The 15,525-nt window shown below is 39.0% G+C and overlaps 1 protein-coding gene across 3 annotated transcripts in view; it reads left to right on the plus strand.

Moving 5' to 3' along the window:
- GOLGA4 (golgin A4) overlaps positions 1-15,525 on the plus strand; it is a 107,872-nt gene that overhangs the window by 77,864 nt on the left and 14,483 nt on the right. For all 3 annotated transcript variants that reach the window (XM_083188235.1, XM_083188236.1, XM_083188237.1), the window contains 5 exons: positions 3,723-3,853; positions 8,077-8,190; positions 9,514-9,537; positions 14,144-14,212; positions 14,998-15,073. In XM_083188235.1, coding sequence (XP_083044361.1) covers positions 3,723-3,853; positions 8,077-8,190; positions 9,514-9,537; positions 14,144-14,212; positions 14,998-15,073 — 414 coding nt within the window. The remainder of the gene's footprint in view (positions 1-3,722; positions 3,854-8,076; positions 8,191-9,513; positions 9,538-14,143; positions 14,213-14,997; positions 15,074-15,525) is intronic.

The following is a 15,525-nucleotide window of genomic DNA, read 5'->3' on the forward strand; positions in this document are numbered from 1 at the left end:
ATGCTCCTGCGTCTGAGTAGCTATTAAGGCAGGGTACAGCAACCCTGACTACAGGGTTAGGGGTTCTGTAGCGTCTTTTCAAACCCCCACTATCCAAGGCAGACCGTATGTTTTGCAAGGACCATTTGCATAGAATGGCACCCTAAGAAAAATTACCTTATGCAAGTGTGCAATTTTCCTTAAGGCTGGCTGTAATATATCTTTATACGGGGTACATTCCAAAGACATTCATAGTCAAAAATACTGTGTTTTGAAAACATATTCATAGTAAAAATACTGTGCTTTGAAAACATATCACTTTCGGATAAATGTCCCGTCTTATATTCTTATAGCCCTGAAAATGTTAGATATGTCTTGAATACACAGTATTTTTGTATGATAAATATCTGAGTGCCTTCCTTGGAAACTATCTATGTAAGAGGAGGTGAATGGCACTGGAGTCAATTGTAATAGTAGTGGAGTGCCTCCAGGCGCTGAGTTTTATATGCAGGAAGCATACAATATTCTGGCATCCCAGTCATAATACTGATCCCGGTAGTGCAAATACAGACAGTGGTTGGGAAGGCACCTTAACCATCTCCCCTACCCCCCTAACCCTCCTTTCTAGCAGCCTATTCCTAACCCTCCCTCCTAGTGCGTAACCCCTGCACCTGCCGCCTAAACCTAACTTCCCGCCCACAGTATAACCCCCCCTGTAGGTACCTAAACCTAACCTTCCCCTCTCCGCAGCCTAACTCTAAGTATCACCACTAGTACCTAAACCCCCCTTCCCTGGCCCGCTAGCTAGTCCTGCCTACTGACTAATCGGTATCCAGACTGTCTATATTCTGGCGTTGGGATCCTGATCTTTTTGACCTCCAGGATGTTAACCTCATCCCCTTTATACGATAGATAGATAGATAGATAGATAGATAGATAGATATAATATTCAGATACTGTATTTAGAATCCTCCACCCCATCCCTTTCCCCAAATCCTGTATTTGCTCCTGGATGCCTCCATCACTACTTCAAGCACAGTATGTCCTGCACACTGAGGTAGGAGAGTTAAACATTAGATGTACTGGAGCTCTAGATGACTGTGGTAGCTCCATCACTGTGTATGTGGATCTTTTGAAGGCATTGGCTATCCTAAGAGGATGTAGAGTCTCCATGCACTGAATAGGGGCACAGCACTGGTTGCACACCATTCAGGCCTGCTCCACAGAGACAGCCAAGCTGCATCCACTCTTTGCCTCGCCTGACCCGTCGGGACTGGCCTCTACACCCGCTCTTAGTGCCCGGTTGTCCTGCCCATGCCATTTAGGAGCAGACTTTGCAAATGCATCTACATCCTTGCAGCAGCAGCCTGCTCCCAAGCACTGTGCTGCACTGAGATGCAGCCTACCATGGTGACATGTTGATCAGCAGTCCTAATCTGCACTTTTTTATGGTATGGTGGGCCCTGTGCCCCCCCTTAACCTGGCTTGGTGTGGTTTTAGAACCATATGTTGGTAACCTAAGGGTAAAGGCTCTGTATATTAATTGAGATAATCTAGTGAAGAATGCTTATATCTGTGGCTGTATCTAAATACGGAATGCTATGCTTCAGTGTTCTCCTGGAAAACACAATATTGTAGCATTTCAAATACAGAAACAGCCACAGTCACACACAGAATATTGATGTAATGCATAACCTTTTAATCAGCAGAGTGTACTTGTGCATCTTATTCACATAGCGCTTCAAGTAAAAAGCAAAGAAAAAGCCTCCCAGTGGGTAACAGAGTTGCATGGGACCTGTCAGCTTACTTATACCCAGTATCTTCTGCTGCTTGGTTTATTGAGGCAAGATGTATGAGGACACATCTGTACATTCGTGTTGCCCTACATGTCAGTCAAATTTAGATAGAACATATAATCTAATTGGTCCTGTATTTGGCTAAATTGGAGAATATTTCTATGCTTTCATAAAAGTGCATGAGATAGAGCAAGGGTTCCCAAACTCTGTTCCCTTACTCCAGGCATGTCCAAACTGTGGCCCTCCAGCTGTTGTGAAACTACACATCACAGCATGCCTTACCAAAGTTTTATCATTCCCTAATAGCAAAATGGTGGCATTATGGGACTTGTAGTTTCACAACAGCTTGAGGGCCATAGTTTGGACATGCCTGCCTTACTCTGTCCTCAAGAAAATCCTATGCTTGAGCATCGATTAATTAATTCCTCATTCATTTTGATTTCACCATCTGTACTCCGCCATGGATATCAGTAAAACTTGGACTGTTGGTGTGCCCTGAGGATCGTGTTTGGTAACTACTGAACTGTTAATGGTGATTAAAATATAACCAGAGTGACAATAAGTGAAAAGCGTTGATTACGTAATAAGTCCGCAACCAACGTACCCTTTATACCTAGCTACGTGTGAACAAAGCGTAGCGCAGCGTAGCGTACCTTTTATTGTATTATGTATACCAAGAACCAATACCTTAATCAGAGATTCCTTCGCAGTACTTTGTCTCTAATCTGCGAATATACCTTATCGGACTGTGTCCGCAATATACCTTATCGCTATTATGCGAATAAACAGACAACGACCACTGTATAGAAATATGGAGATAAGAGCTCCGTAAAAAGGTTGTATTTGAGTCCCTAATGGACAAAAAGGGGGTTACAGAAATAAGAATAAACTGGTATAACAGGTAATACAATATACTAACAATGAATACTAAACAGACTCTACTAAGGGGAAAGAATACAGTTACAAGACACAATCAGCCAACAATACTTATAAGAATAAATACCGTGAAAATGCAACCGTTTACCGTGGTCATCTAGTAAGCGAAGCGCAGTCCGGTCAGAGCTCACTATCGTTCAGGAATGAACTATAGTCCGGTAGGAAGGTCCAGGGAAAGTAGATGTGCCGAAAGAGACCGAGCCTGCTCCGGGTCGCCTATCTTATAGGGTCAGAAGGGGGAGGTCAAAGGCCATTCTCATTGGTCAGAGATCATATGTCCGGTCCACTGTGATTGGAGGTTAGACGCTGTACCTGGTCTGACCAGGTGCAGGGGAGTGAACTTTAAGAGTCCTTTGTTTGGTGGTTTCGGCGTCAGCAAGGATAAGAACCGGTTTGAGCTAGTTTCCTTTGTTAACTACTTACAACAGAAACTGTCTCTGGAATATGGATAGTTATGTCCATAACTATCGGGCAATGTACATTGCGACATATTCGCAATGACCGGAATACTTCGCATAATGAACTGAGCGGAACGGTACTAAACACGATATAGACAGGTGTGTGCAGGGCTAACTAAGCTATGTGTGGCGTTCTAAACCTTTTAACTATATTTCATTTCGTGTAAGTGTGTTATTATGAATTTATGTGTGATAGTATGTCTACTCTTCTGGTCCACATTGTCACACATACTCGGGTATGGAAACTTTATTTGCGCAACTCTGCGAACCAAAATGGTGGCCATACTATCACATAATGGCGTGTGTGTACCTAGACTTCCACAGAACTTAGATAAAAAATAAATAAATATAAGGCTTGAAGTTTAGGGGATAGGAATTAAGAGGTTGTGTATAGGAGACCAGCGCTTAAAATGCTGTCGGTCACATGACCAACAGCAGCATTCCTGACGTGTAGAACCCTGACACCTGGTGGGTACGCATACACACTCTTCCTTCCCTCAATTTAAATTAATTTATATGAATTTATGGCCTCACAAATCTTTCTTTCCTAAAGGCAAAGCACAGGAGGTGGAGGCCGAATTAATGCAATCTCATTACATAGAAACAACCCAGCTTCATAAAAAGATTGCAGAAAAAGAAGAAGACTTAAAAAGAACGGTTAAAAAATATGAAGAAATTTTGGATGTAAGTTTTACTGAAATTTTGGAATTATTTTCTGTGGAGAATTATTTACTACCTTTTTACTGAAGTTAACATGTTCTAGTTACACCTGATTAGAATTTTATATCCGCCTAATATTACAGAATGTAGGCATTGGGGTAAAATTGGATGATTAACAAAGGAAAGTGTAGTCTTATTCCAGAAATGTGTATAATTGACATATACTTTGTTTTTGCTTCTTTCTTTCTTGTTTACGATACATACTTTTTATGTAGCCCATACATCTAGAATGTGTCAGACCTATTCTCTGTGTGCTGCTGTTGGGTCAGGTTGATTGGCAAGATCAAACCTGTCGGACAATCTTGATTTGCCCATTCAATCCAATAATTGTCATTATCTGTGAAAACAGGTTTTTTATCATGTTGTTTTTTGTCGCTCATTAAACTCTGGATCAGGAATGGTTATCCACTGAATGAATGTACTGGCTACATTATTTTGAGTTGTGAGTTACAGTAGGTATACTTTTTGTATAATTAATTGAATAGATGTGTGTAAGCTGAAACCTTGCTCTCAGTTCTCTCACGCTGCTGTGTCATCTTCATTCACCTTTACTGCTCTTCTGATTTGGGAGTGATACATAGTAAAATACTCCCCTACAAGCCATCTTAATGATAATGGTGCCTCCCAAAACATTGTTAGGTGTATATCAGAGGTTCTCAAATTCAGTCCTCAAGACACCCTAATGGTCTATATTTTCAGGATAACCAAGCTTGGGCACAGTGACTTAATCCATACCTCAATCAGTTTGACTTAAACATCTGTTCTGTGTCATGGATATCCTTCAAACCTAGACTGTTCGGGTGCCTTGAGGAACACATTTGGGAAACTGGCTTATGTATACAAATAGCTCTAGTTTGTTTAAATATAAATTTTATGATGCAATTCTTCCAATCTGCTATTGTACATTTTGCATCCTAAATACTTTAATGATGTTTAATGAGATTGAATGGCAAAATGTACCTTTCAGGAGCTGAACCGACTTTACATGGATCACTTAAAATTGTATTCAGTTCATTGGAAAAATGTCCTCCTCCTTGCTTGGTCTGAAGAGGTACCAGCTATAGCTGTGCATGGTGTGCTTCCTCCCTACAGTAGCTGTACATGCCTTTTTATTGAATAGTTTCATAGATTCTTCATGTTTCTATTTGTGGGCCAAATTATTCTCACTACAGCAGATCAGAAACCATGTATGTTGCATCTGAAAGCAGGTAATATAGGTGATCTTCAGAATATTTACCAAACAAGCAAAAAATACTGTTGTCATACAGAAGAAGAATCCTATACATTTCTGGCCGCTTCTAAATTACATGTTGGATATAGCTGCTAAACTCACATATATGGAAAATGTAGGCTGGTTGTTGAGATCTAAAACAATCATGAGCGCCATGAACCCAACCAACCTCCTATAATAATAATTTTTTTATTCATACCATTGAGGATATCAGTCCGCTTTATTTGGCCAGGTATACTTGCGTTTATTAGGAATTCGATTTGGATTGCTGTGCTACTGCCAGTTAGGTAACAGTTAAACAGTAACAATACAGTACATAACACGCACATGTCTATGCTAGATGTACCCTGGGGAGGGTGATGTACGTGTAGAGGGGAGACACAGGGTACATATATTAGCTGAGCTGCACAGCACCTAGGCAGCCATTCGCAGCACCACTTGGTCATTGCCGCAGCCAGATAGGTATCCATAAGCAGAGGCGGTACAGTTATCGACACAGGGAGCATATGTTTGATGAGCTGCACAGTGCCTAGGCAGCCGTCAGCGGCACCACTTGGTCGCTGCAACACCCAGATAGGTAAAAAACAGTACAGATAAGGACACAACAGGGGAGACATGGGGAACATAAAAAATTGGCTGAGCGACACAGATCCTAGACAGCCATCGGTGGCGCCATCTTGATAGTTGCTACTCACAGGGCTGCAGTGGACCGGCTCAACAGGCCATCTCCCATTCAGCAAACCACAGGAGTCAGCCAGCATGGATAGATCCTGAGGCTGTCTTGCTGTGGGGCTCGGGGAGGGGGGGCAGCAAGTCAGGGGCCTTGGTTGGATCCTTGGCCGGAGGGAGAGCCAATGCGCACAAGGCCTAGGGCCGAAGTTGGGTCCTCTCTGGGCTTGGGTCCACCGCCACTGCTCCCCAATTGTTTCTCACACAGTTTACAATCTGGGTATTGTAAGCGGCTATAACTTCTCTTTTTCATATGCCATGACTTATTTTTTTGACACTTCTATACTCTTAAGATGATCCCAGGGGATCACAGAGGAAACTCTGTTTGTCTGAGCACTCAGCCAGGTTTCAATAAAATGTATACATTAAAACATGATGTAAGACACACACACATTTAAAAAAAAAACGTTAAAAAAATCCCTAAATTCCTATATTAGGGTGAGAAAGGTATGAGAAAATGTTATAATCACTTTGAAATGTCTGTACTATAACTGAATGTATACCACTAGAAATTTAAAACTCTCAATAATTGTATAGTACAAATATATCAAAAAGATTATGCTGGCAGGGGCATAACTCCCGGAGACAGTGGGTGCTCCAAGACCTTAGTGGCACCTAATAATACATATACAATTTGAATAAATGAAAAACAATTTATTAAACACCTAACAAATTCATAACCACCGGTGGTGTCATAAATAATATAAATTAATTAAAATAATGTTAATCAGTGTGGACCAATATCAAATTTCCAGCTCCAGGCTGTGTTCTTAATTATTTTACAGGTGATATGGGCAACCTTTGACCCTCCAGCTGTTGTTGAACTACGCATCCAAAATGCCCTGCAACAGTTTTAGTATGGCCAAATAGCAAAACTGTTGATATGTAGCTTAACAACCGTTCCCCATCTCTGCCATAGATGCACATTTAAAAGTCAGTGTTTGAAGGTTCTTTTACATTTACTACTCATGTAATTTAGGAGAATAGGGATAGTGTCCTAACATATACAGATGGGGCTGCTCTCAGTGTTGCTGCCAGACCACCATCCGCAGGTTTCTGGTGGATGGCGATCTGGCAGGCGGGAAAAGGACATGGATGCACGAGCATCTCACACGCTCGTGCGTCCATTGCTGAGAGTGGGATGCGCAAGCATCTCGGCATGCGAGTAAAAGGGAGAATGAAAATTAACTCTTATAGCACCTAAGCTCCTACAGAAGCAACACATTCCTCATGATGCCTTTATTCCTCAAAATATAACATAAAGTACATGTATTGGCATCCGTTTTAGACTGTTCCTTTCACACTTTTCCCTCTATAATTTGTTGTGGTGTGCCCTGTTTTTGTTTCCGGGGGTCAAACACTAGAGTTTAGTTTGTTAATAAAATAAATTTTATATATTATAGTCCACAGGTATAGGCCACGTCACATTGTCTTATGGTGTGTACACACTTGTACAATCTGCATGAGATCCAGATGAGATTTTGACTATATAGTCAAAATCTCATCTGGATCTCATGCAGAAAGTCTTGGCTGCATAGACTATATAGTGCAGATCTGCACTATATTTTTGCAGATAGTCTAAATTGTATACACAGTCAAAATCTCTTCTGGATCTCATAGCATTACAGTGAAATCTATATTATTAATTTTCTTCATCAAAACCCTTTAAGTAAGTTCTTGTTTCAGAGGAAGTATAATTAAATAAAGAACCCCCGAAAACTATTGTTCATCAAATTTATTAATAGTAAAGTAATGTGTGTGTTCTTCTTGCTTGATCCATCATTATTCAAATGCAAATCCCAATTGACTTTCTGTGAAAGTTTAAAGCAAAACCACAATAACATCAACACCTGCCCATTTTTAGTTATTCACATTTATTTTTTTAGTATAGTCAGCCAATTGCAATTCCATGCTTTTAAATCTGTGATTACACTTCCGCATGTGATTTATAGTTACATCTGCTTACACCACAGATTTTGCTGATTCAGCAATTTTAAATGAAATTGTGTGTAATTATCATCCACATCCTTCACTCAGTGTAAACGCCTGTTCTCACTGCAACATCATATATTTCAAGTATGTAGCAACAATTACAATGATTTTATGAAGAACACTGATCGGTAAATCAAAGAAGCAAAGACTGTTTTGACGTGTTCTACATCTATAGAAATATATGTTAAGATCATAAAACATAACCATAAGAATGTATGTAAATTTCCTTTTCTAGGCACGAGAAGAAGAAATGAGCACAAAAGTGACTGAACTGCAGGAGCAGCTGGAAAAATTGCAAGAAGAGCTAACAAAGAAACAGGAGGAGGAGGAGGCAGCACAGGATGGAGAGGTAAACACTGTAGCAATGGAAAAGTAACTGGGGGCTTATAACCTACTATATTTGTAAATCTGTAGAAAAGATTATACTATGCCAGGGATTATCAAATGATTAGAATTTTACCACATCTCATTACAATGGCAACTGTCAGGGGTATAGCTGGATTAGACGCAATTGAACACTCCGTTCTTTAAGTTGATGTGTTAAAAGCAGGAAAAATATGTAATCATAATGATCTGAACGACATGGGACAAATTATGATGGCTCAGTAGAAGTGGTCTAAGGAAGGACAAATGGTTATCTGGCTACAGGGTTAAGGGTGCCCAGGGCTCACTGTTGCCCATGGCATGGGGAAGCAAAGGCTAGCCCATGTGGTCTAATAACACTGAAGTGCTACTGTAACAAAAATTGCTGACCTTTTTTAATGCTGGGGCAGCAGACCAGACGGATTACCTATACTGGCCTTTGTCCACTTCCAAAAATGCCTACAATGGGCACAAGAATTTCAGAACGGGCTATGGGGTAATGGAAAAGGGTGATTGGGTCTTCTTTACAACATGTAAATGGCCAGATGCATTGTTTTATATGGGGCAGGGATGGCTACTGGATGCATTGCAGGAAGGCAAGCTGGTAGAGGCAGTTTGAGGCTCTGGGGAATGTTCTACCAGGTCTTGCCATCCATGTGGGTGTTACTTTTGAAAAATATGATCTACATGAATATTGTTGCAGGCCAAGTACGCCCCTTCATGGCAGTGTTATCCACTGAAGGCAGTGGCCTCTTTCAGTAGGATAATTCACTCTACCACACTTCAATAAATGGTGGATGGTGGGCGTGTACTGTAGCCCTGGCTGGGCAGGGGGAGGTGAAGTCAAGGGGGTGGTGGTGTGTATAACACTGGTCTTTTCCCTAGGGGGGGCGGGTTTGTGTATAATGCTGGGCGGGAACGTCCTACACACAGGGGATGAGTGACAGATCTGGCTAAATATATAAGAGATACAGGGCATTTTTGAACAGGAGATTCCATTCTTTCTTCCTCCTTTTTTTTTTTTTTTATTTTCTATAGTATGGTAACAACTGTTTTGCTTTACAAATGTTTAGTATCTATTTGATGTTACATTTGTGATATATGTTGCTACTGTGCTTAAAATGTTAAAACTGGCAGCGCAATCCTGGTAGAAAATAATAAGAAAAAAACATCTTATAAAGCATTTTCTATCTTTTTAATACAAATGGCTATGACTGTTTGGGTGATTACACAAGTACATTTTCAGTGTGTATATTATAGCATTATCTATTAAATAAAAAAATTCTAAATTGCACTTTGTTTGTTTTAGCAATCACCTCATGAAGAACTGCAGGTAAGACCATGTTACAAATAGTCATCTTGTCTTCTAATAATATGCTGTTTCACAGATAATTCCACAAGGACATACCAAGCCAAATTGCAGATCATAAACATAGCATGTTTTCTTTATTAGGACATCATTTATCATGGTTTTTACATCCTTTAAATATTTAATTAGGAATATTAACATTATTGTACTGTTCTTTATAAAGAATGTTCATATTTGGAAGTGCGTATCCCTATGTATGCATCTGCAAGGAATGTAACTAGGAAAGAGCTTCATACTTACCTCCTTGATCAGAGTTAGAGGTTCCAATGGGCAGGGACTTCGAGTGCACCCCACCCGAGTTTCTTTTTTCTCCTTTGTTCTCTAACTAAACGTGTTATTACTCGAGGGTGCACCACTGACCATCACATCTCTTAAGCCAGAACCAAGGGTGTAGGCTGATAGGTGATGTTAGTTTAGGGTTCACCTTCAAATATAGTCAGTTTTTTCCCCAACCTTTCTATCTCAAACATTGAAAATTTCCAATTCTTAGTGCAGGCTCCTCCCACCTCTCTCCTAATTATCTCCTTTATTAGAGTTAGAGGTTCCAATGGGCAGGGACTTCTAAAAGCCCCCATCCACTAGTGAGATATGGCCACTTTTTTTATTCGATTCCGGGATGTCCTTTTCCTCCATCTCCAATCTGAGGCACGTTTCTGTGCTTCTCCAATAAGAGTTGCATATGGTCATGGCTGCCATGAATATTCATTGTATTCCGCAGCCATGACTGGAATCGCATACAATACACTTTATGCAAAAGAAGCACTTACAATGTATTGTATGTAGGTCCAGCCGCCAGGGAGTGAGTTGTCGGGCAATCACATGCAATACCTCCGCTAGTAGATGGTTGCCTTAAGAGTTCTTATTATGGGATATTTTGCCATGCCTCATCCTCTGCTAGATATTGAGATCCCACACCACATAATGGTCAGTTGTTTATTGGGAGATTAGCAGCTTTGAGGCATTTATTATACATCCTGAACTTAATACCCTTATTTTCGAAACAATAATTTAAATTTTGTCGTGTACAAGCCCAAAAACAAACCCTTATTTACAAATGTGCAACATCCAATTGTAAAGCGCAACGGAATATGCTGCGCTATATAAGAAACGGTAAATAATAATAATAATCCCACATTGAGAAGGGCAAGATTTTTTGATAATTTTCAGTAGAGAAGATGTTTAAGAGAAAAACCCTTGAATATAGGGATACCCCTTCAAAATACAGGTTGAGTATCCCGTATCCAAAATGCTCGGGACCAGGAGAATTTTGGATAACGGATTATTCCGTATTTCGGAATATTTTAATATTTCAATTATGTATTTTGAAGTATCTTGCATGTATGCTGTATAAACACATAAAATACACACAAATATATTTTATTACCACATAAAATACACACAAATATATTTTATTTGTTCAAAAAACAAGGTTTCAAAACATGAAACAAAATTTGTGTACTATCTCAGATATTGAATTTGAATGCCAAGCAATCATTTTCTTGCACATATATAGTGCCAGTTACATATCATGTCACCAGTAGTGCTGTTACAAATGTCCCCAGTGAGTTTTTAGCAAAAAAAATATTTTTTTTTTCACTTTCTGGAATGTATGGTTTTCGGAATAATTCGGATAACGGATACTCGGATACGGGATACTCAACCTGTAGTAAATAGGAGACCAAATTCGACAAGTTTAAATTGATGGCTAAATGGTTATATCAATACAAATGTACTTTTAATTAGGTTTATCACTAAAGATGTCCAAATATGTGTTTAAAATGTATTTGCATGTACAATTATGTACAGTAAGTAATTTGTTCTTTGATCTATTTTTGGTACTTATATGTAAGTTGGGCGCCCACTAAGCTATTTGCTCAGTTTCAAGCGTCCCCTCGCGGGGCTCGCCATGCTTCGGGCTCTGTGGCTCGCTACACTATATAAAATCAACGGTACTTGTGTAGTTTCTTTGCGCCGTGCTTCGCTCGCCCACGCTGCGGGCTTGCCACGCTATCTAAAATCAATTCCATGCCAACGTGGATAGTGGGGGTATGAACTATCCACGTTGGCATGGAGTTAAGTTACTTTATTTTAGATAGTTTGGTGAGCGTACCCAACCCGGAAGTAGCACGGCACAATGCTGGCACCGTGAAACTACACAAGAACCAAATCAACATGCCGACATGGATAGTGGGGGTATGAGCGTACTTACTTATAGTGGGCGCCCAACTAACATAGAAGTACCATGTTTTCATTCTAACCACTAGAACAATGTGAAAATTGTTGTCTTGTTAGGATGCGATGTTTCTCAATGGTACAGCTTGTTCATATGCTTTTCGAATCTATGGAATATATTCATATGAAGCTTGCACGTGTTTATCTAAGAATGTGGTTTATTGTCTTATCCAAGAGTGTGGTTTAATCCACTAAACAGTGTTTATAGGCTGAAACAAATACGAAACCTTGGAATACGCTGCCTGACCCTTGTGGATTAAGCCTTATTTTCAAACCAGTTATTTGAGAAGCCTATATTTTATTTTGCCCTTCTTGGTCTTTTGGGAAGTATCCTAATCTGTTGGCTATTGCCTTCCAATTCCATTAAGATCTTTTGCACTTGCTTGATTAAACAGCTAAGCAAGAATCGGAAAGAATACATGTATAACTTCTTAAAACCCAGCAATTGTGTTAGAGAAAGTTGTTTTGGATTGGGCGCACAAATTTTATTGAGCAATTAAAATTTCACCTTTTAGTCTTATTTCGTTAGTCAAGGATCAAAGAAAGAAGGAGGTTGGTGTAGTGAATTCTAGAGCTTGAAAATGTTCACCCTAATCGGGTCAACAGACTCCTTTGATCAATATCCACGTGGATACATATATTTTGAAAATATTTTCCTATATTTTAACCCGTTAATTACCTATTTAGGATATGTATCTCTTATGCAGGAATAGGAAGACTTACTCAGGGTGGATAAGGTAATACCCAGTTCTGGTCACCCAACACTGTTGGATTATGATGTACTGTAACTTCTGCACCAACCCTGGTAATTATTCCTATTATTACATAATAGATTCATATCCTGAATAGGGTTATTATACAACTACTCCTCATGATAACCCCAATATTCAAAATAACTATAGGAATATTTATCCACGTGGTATATGACAAGAGATGATTATATTAGGAACCAGAAGGAGTTGTGTGTTATTAGTCCCAATGCTAGGGTATAATGCATTTGATTCTTTTATTTATTTATTTATTTATTAAGTTTCTTATATAGCGCAGCATATTTGATTGAACTGATTCAACCATATATAAATGAATCCATATTGAATGATTGCTTTACGCCATATAAAGTGGATAGGAATAATACCCTAATGCCCAGAAACACATTAGTGAGCAATCTTAGAACCGGGCAGATCCTGACAGTGGGCTATTCCTATATAAATAAAGCAGTGCATTAATCCCAATTGTTGGAGCGTTTCACATAGATGGGCACTCTACTAGTGTCTTGATATAACACTTATCTATAATTCCGACAGTCATTTTCGCTCTGCTCACCAAAAACTCAACAGCTGGAATTTTAGTGTTCCTTCTGTTGATTGTCAGAAAGTGGACGTGCCATCGAAAACAGCTTTTGTCAAAAAAAAGGTAGTGGATTCGACAATCTGCAGCCATTTCTCACAAAACAGATCCGACTTGTTTTAAAGTCGTATGTGTTTTGTCAAAATCTGTCTTCAGTGCTGTCGGAAATGACAGTATTTGATAAGCGGGGGTCGCTATTTTCACTGTTGGAAATAGTGGACGGCATTGAATACCCCCCTATATCCGTGTGTATATATCTTTTTCCAATCTCCTCCTTCCTTTGATCCTTGACCAACGAAATAAGGAAATCATATGGGGCCAATAACTGCTTTAAATTCCAAAATAAACATAAATGATGTGCATATCTTCTTCCATTTTCACCTTTCAGAACCCAGGCAGTTCTTCTTTCCTGTCTGGAGTGTCACTGTCTGCTGTGGTGTCTCTCACATTGGGGCAGATGTATTAAGCCTTAACAAGAGATAAATGCAAGGGTGATAAAGAGAGATAAACGTCCAGCCAATCACCTGCTAACTGCAATGTTACAGTTGTGTTAGAAAAAAGTCATTAAGGAGCTGATTGGCTTGACGTTTATCTCTCTTTATGCATTTATCTCTTGTTAAGGCTTAATACATCTGCCTCAGTGTGGCCTGTATCTCAATACAGACCAGAATATTAGCAGAAACAAAGCAGACAGCGACACCCCAGAAAGGAAAGAGGAACTGCACAGGTTTTGCAAGGTGCTAGAATAAACACTTCCATAAATATATAAATGCAGGTGATCGCTTGTTTCTACTTTAAATACTTGTTCAAACCATGTTAACTTCTTTGTCTATAATCATTTATTATTTGGTTTGTATTTATGACAACATATTGTAGATATTCAGTATAGCTTAATGGTTGCGCTTCTGTATACTGCAATATTTTGCATAGTGCAGGATATTTGGAGCACATTGTACTGTTATTTTTTACAGATAATTATTTTCTTGTTTAGACGCAGCTGGCGATGAAAAGCACACAATTAAATGAAGCAAAATTGAAAGAACAAGAGCTAAAGGAAAAGGTATTTTTCTAATGAAGGTTTCTCCTGTAAGAGCTGGTCTTAGTGATCCTTATCACAATGTAGTATCCCAGCATAGCGTAAATTCTGCTTGGATGTAGTGCATTCTACTTTCAATAATAAAATAATTGTATGTTGAATATTGGCTATAAAAAAAGAAATCTGTCCTCTAATAAGGTTGCTGTATCTTACAATGATAATGATATATATATATATATATAACAGAAATACATGTCCAGATCATCTCATTGTTGGAAATATTACCAACCGACCATCTGGCACTAGATTTAATGGCTACGGAACCTCTACACCAAACAATGGTGAAAAGACAAAGTACAACAGAAATAGTGATGGTATATATGGACAAATGTATTAAGCTTGATGAAGTGATAAAGTTGAAGGTGATAATACATTAGCCAATAAACTCCTAACTAATTTTTCAAGCACAGCTGATTGACTGGCATGTTAGCACCTTCCACTTTATCACTTCACTTGGCTTAATCCATCTGTCCCTATATCTGTGCCAAGAAGAAAAGCTGCCTGTGGAACCTTAGGTATGAAATATATTATCTAGCGCCAGATGAACTGTTGTTAATATATTCTGGTTTGTTTTATTGGTGTAGTATGGATGATCTTTTTATACCTGCTGTTCAACAGGCAGCTTTTCAACTAGGTGCCAATATATTTCACATCACTGTTTCTGTTATCTACTGTTAATTGCAATATTTAGTGTGTTTCCCTTCCTGATCAATTTACTTCCATGTCCTTTTTGGTTTGTACTTGTACAGATGAACATCTTGGAAGACCAGTTGAAAAGTTATTCACGTGGTGTGTTTGTCACTCCGCTTGGAACTCCATATAAAGGTGAGACTTTCATCCATTTTCCTATTGTGAATGGAATAGGCCGTATTATTGCACACCCTACAGTAGTGCACTGTGTACAAAAGACAAACAAGTTATTCACCTTATAATTCCGGTATGATCTCTCCTTACTCATAACCTTTACATTTTTTGGAAACCGTATGTTCAAAACTGAATCATTTTACCAAAGTATTTCTAAATATTCAACCAAATTCTGTTTCTCAGCTGGAAGACTAATATTTTGCCATGGCCAGAAGTTTTGAAAATTACAAGTATTGGTTTTCACAAAGCTTACTGCTTCAGTGTTTTTGGACCTGTTTGTCAGATGTTAGTAATGTATACTGAAGTAAAATTACAAGCATTTCAGAAGAGTCAAATGCTTTTATTGACAATTTAATTAAGTTTATGCTTAGTTGACCCTTCTTTTTCATGATCTCTGTAATTTCCCTGGAATG

The sequence above is a fragment of the Crinia signifera genome, chromosome 5, assembly GCF_055691185.1.
Source record: "Crinia signifera chromosome 5, ASM5569118v1, whole genome shotgun sequence".
NCBI classification, from domain to species: Eukaryota; Metazoa; Chordata; class Amphibia; order Anura; family Myobatrachidae; genus Crinia; species Crinia signifera.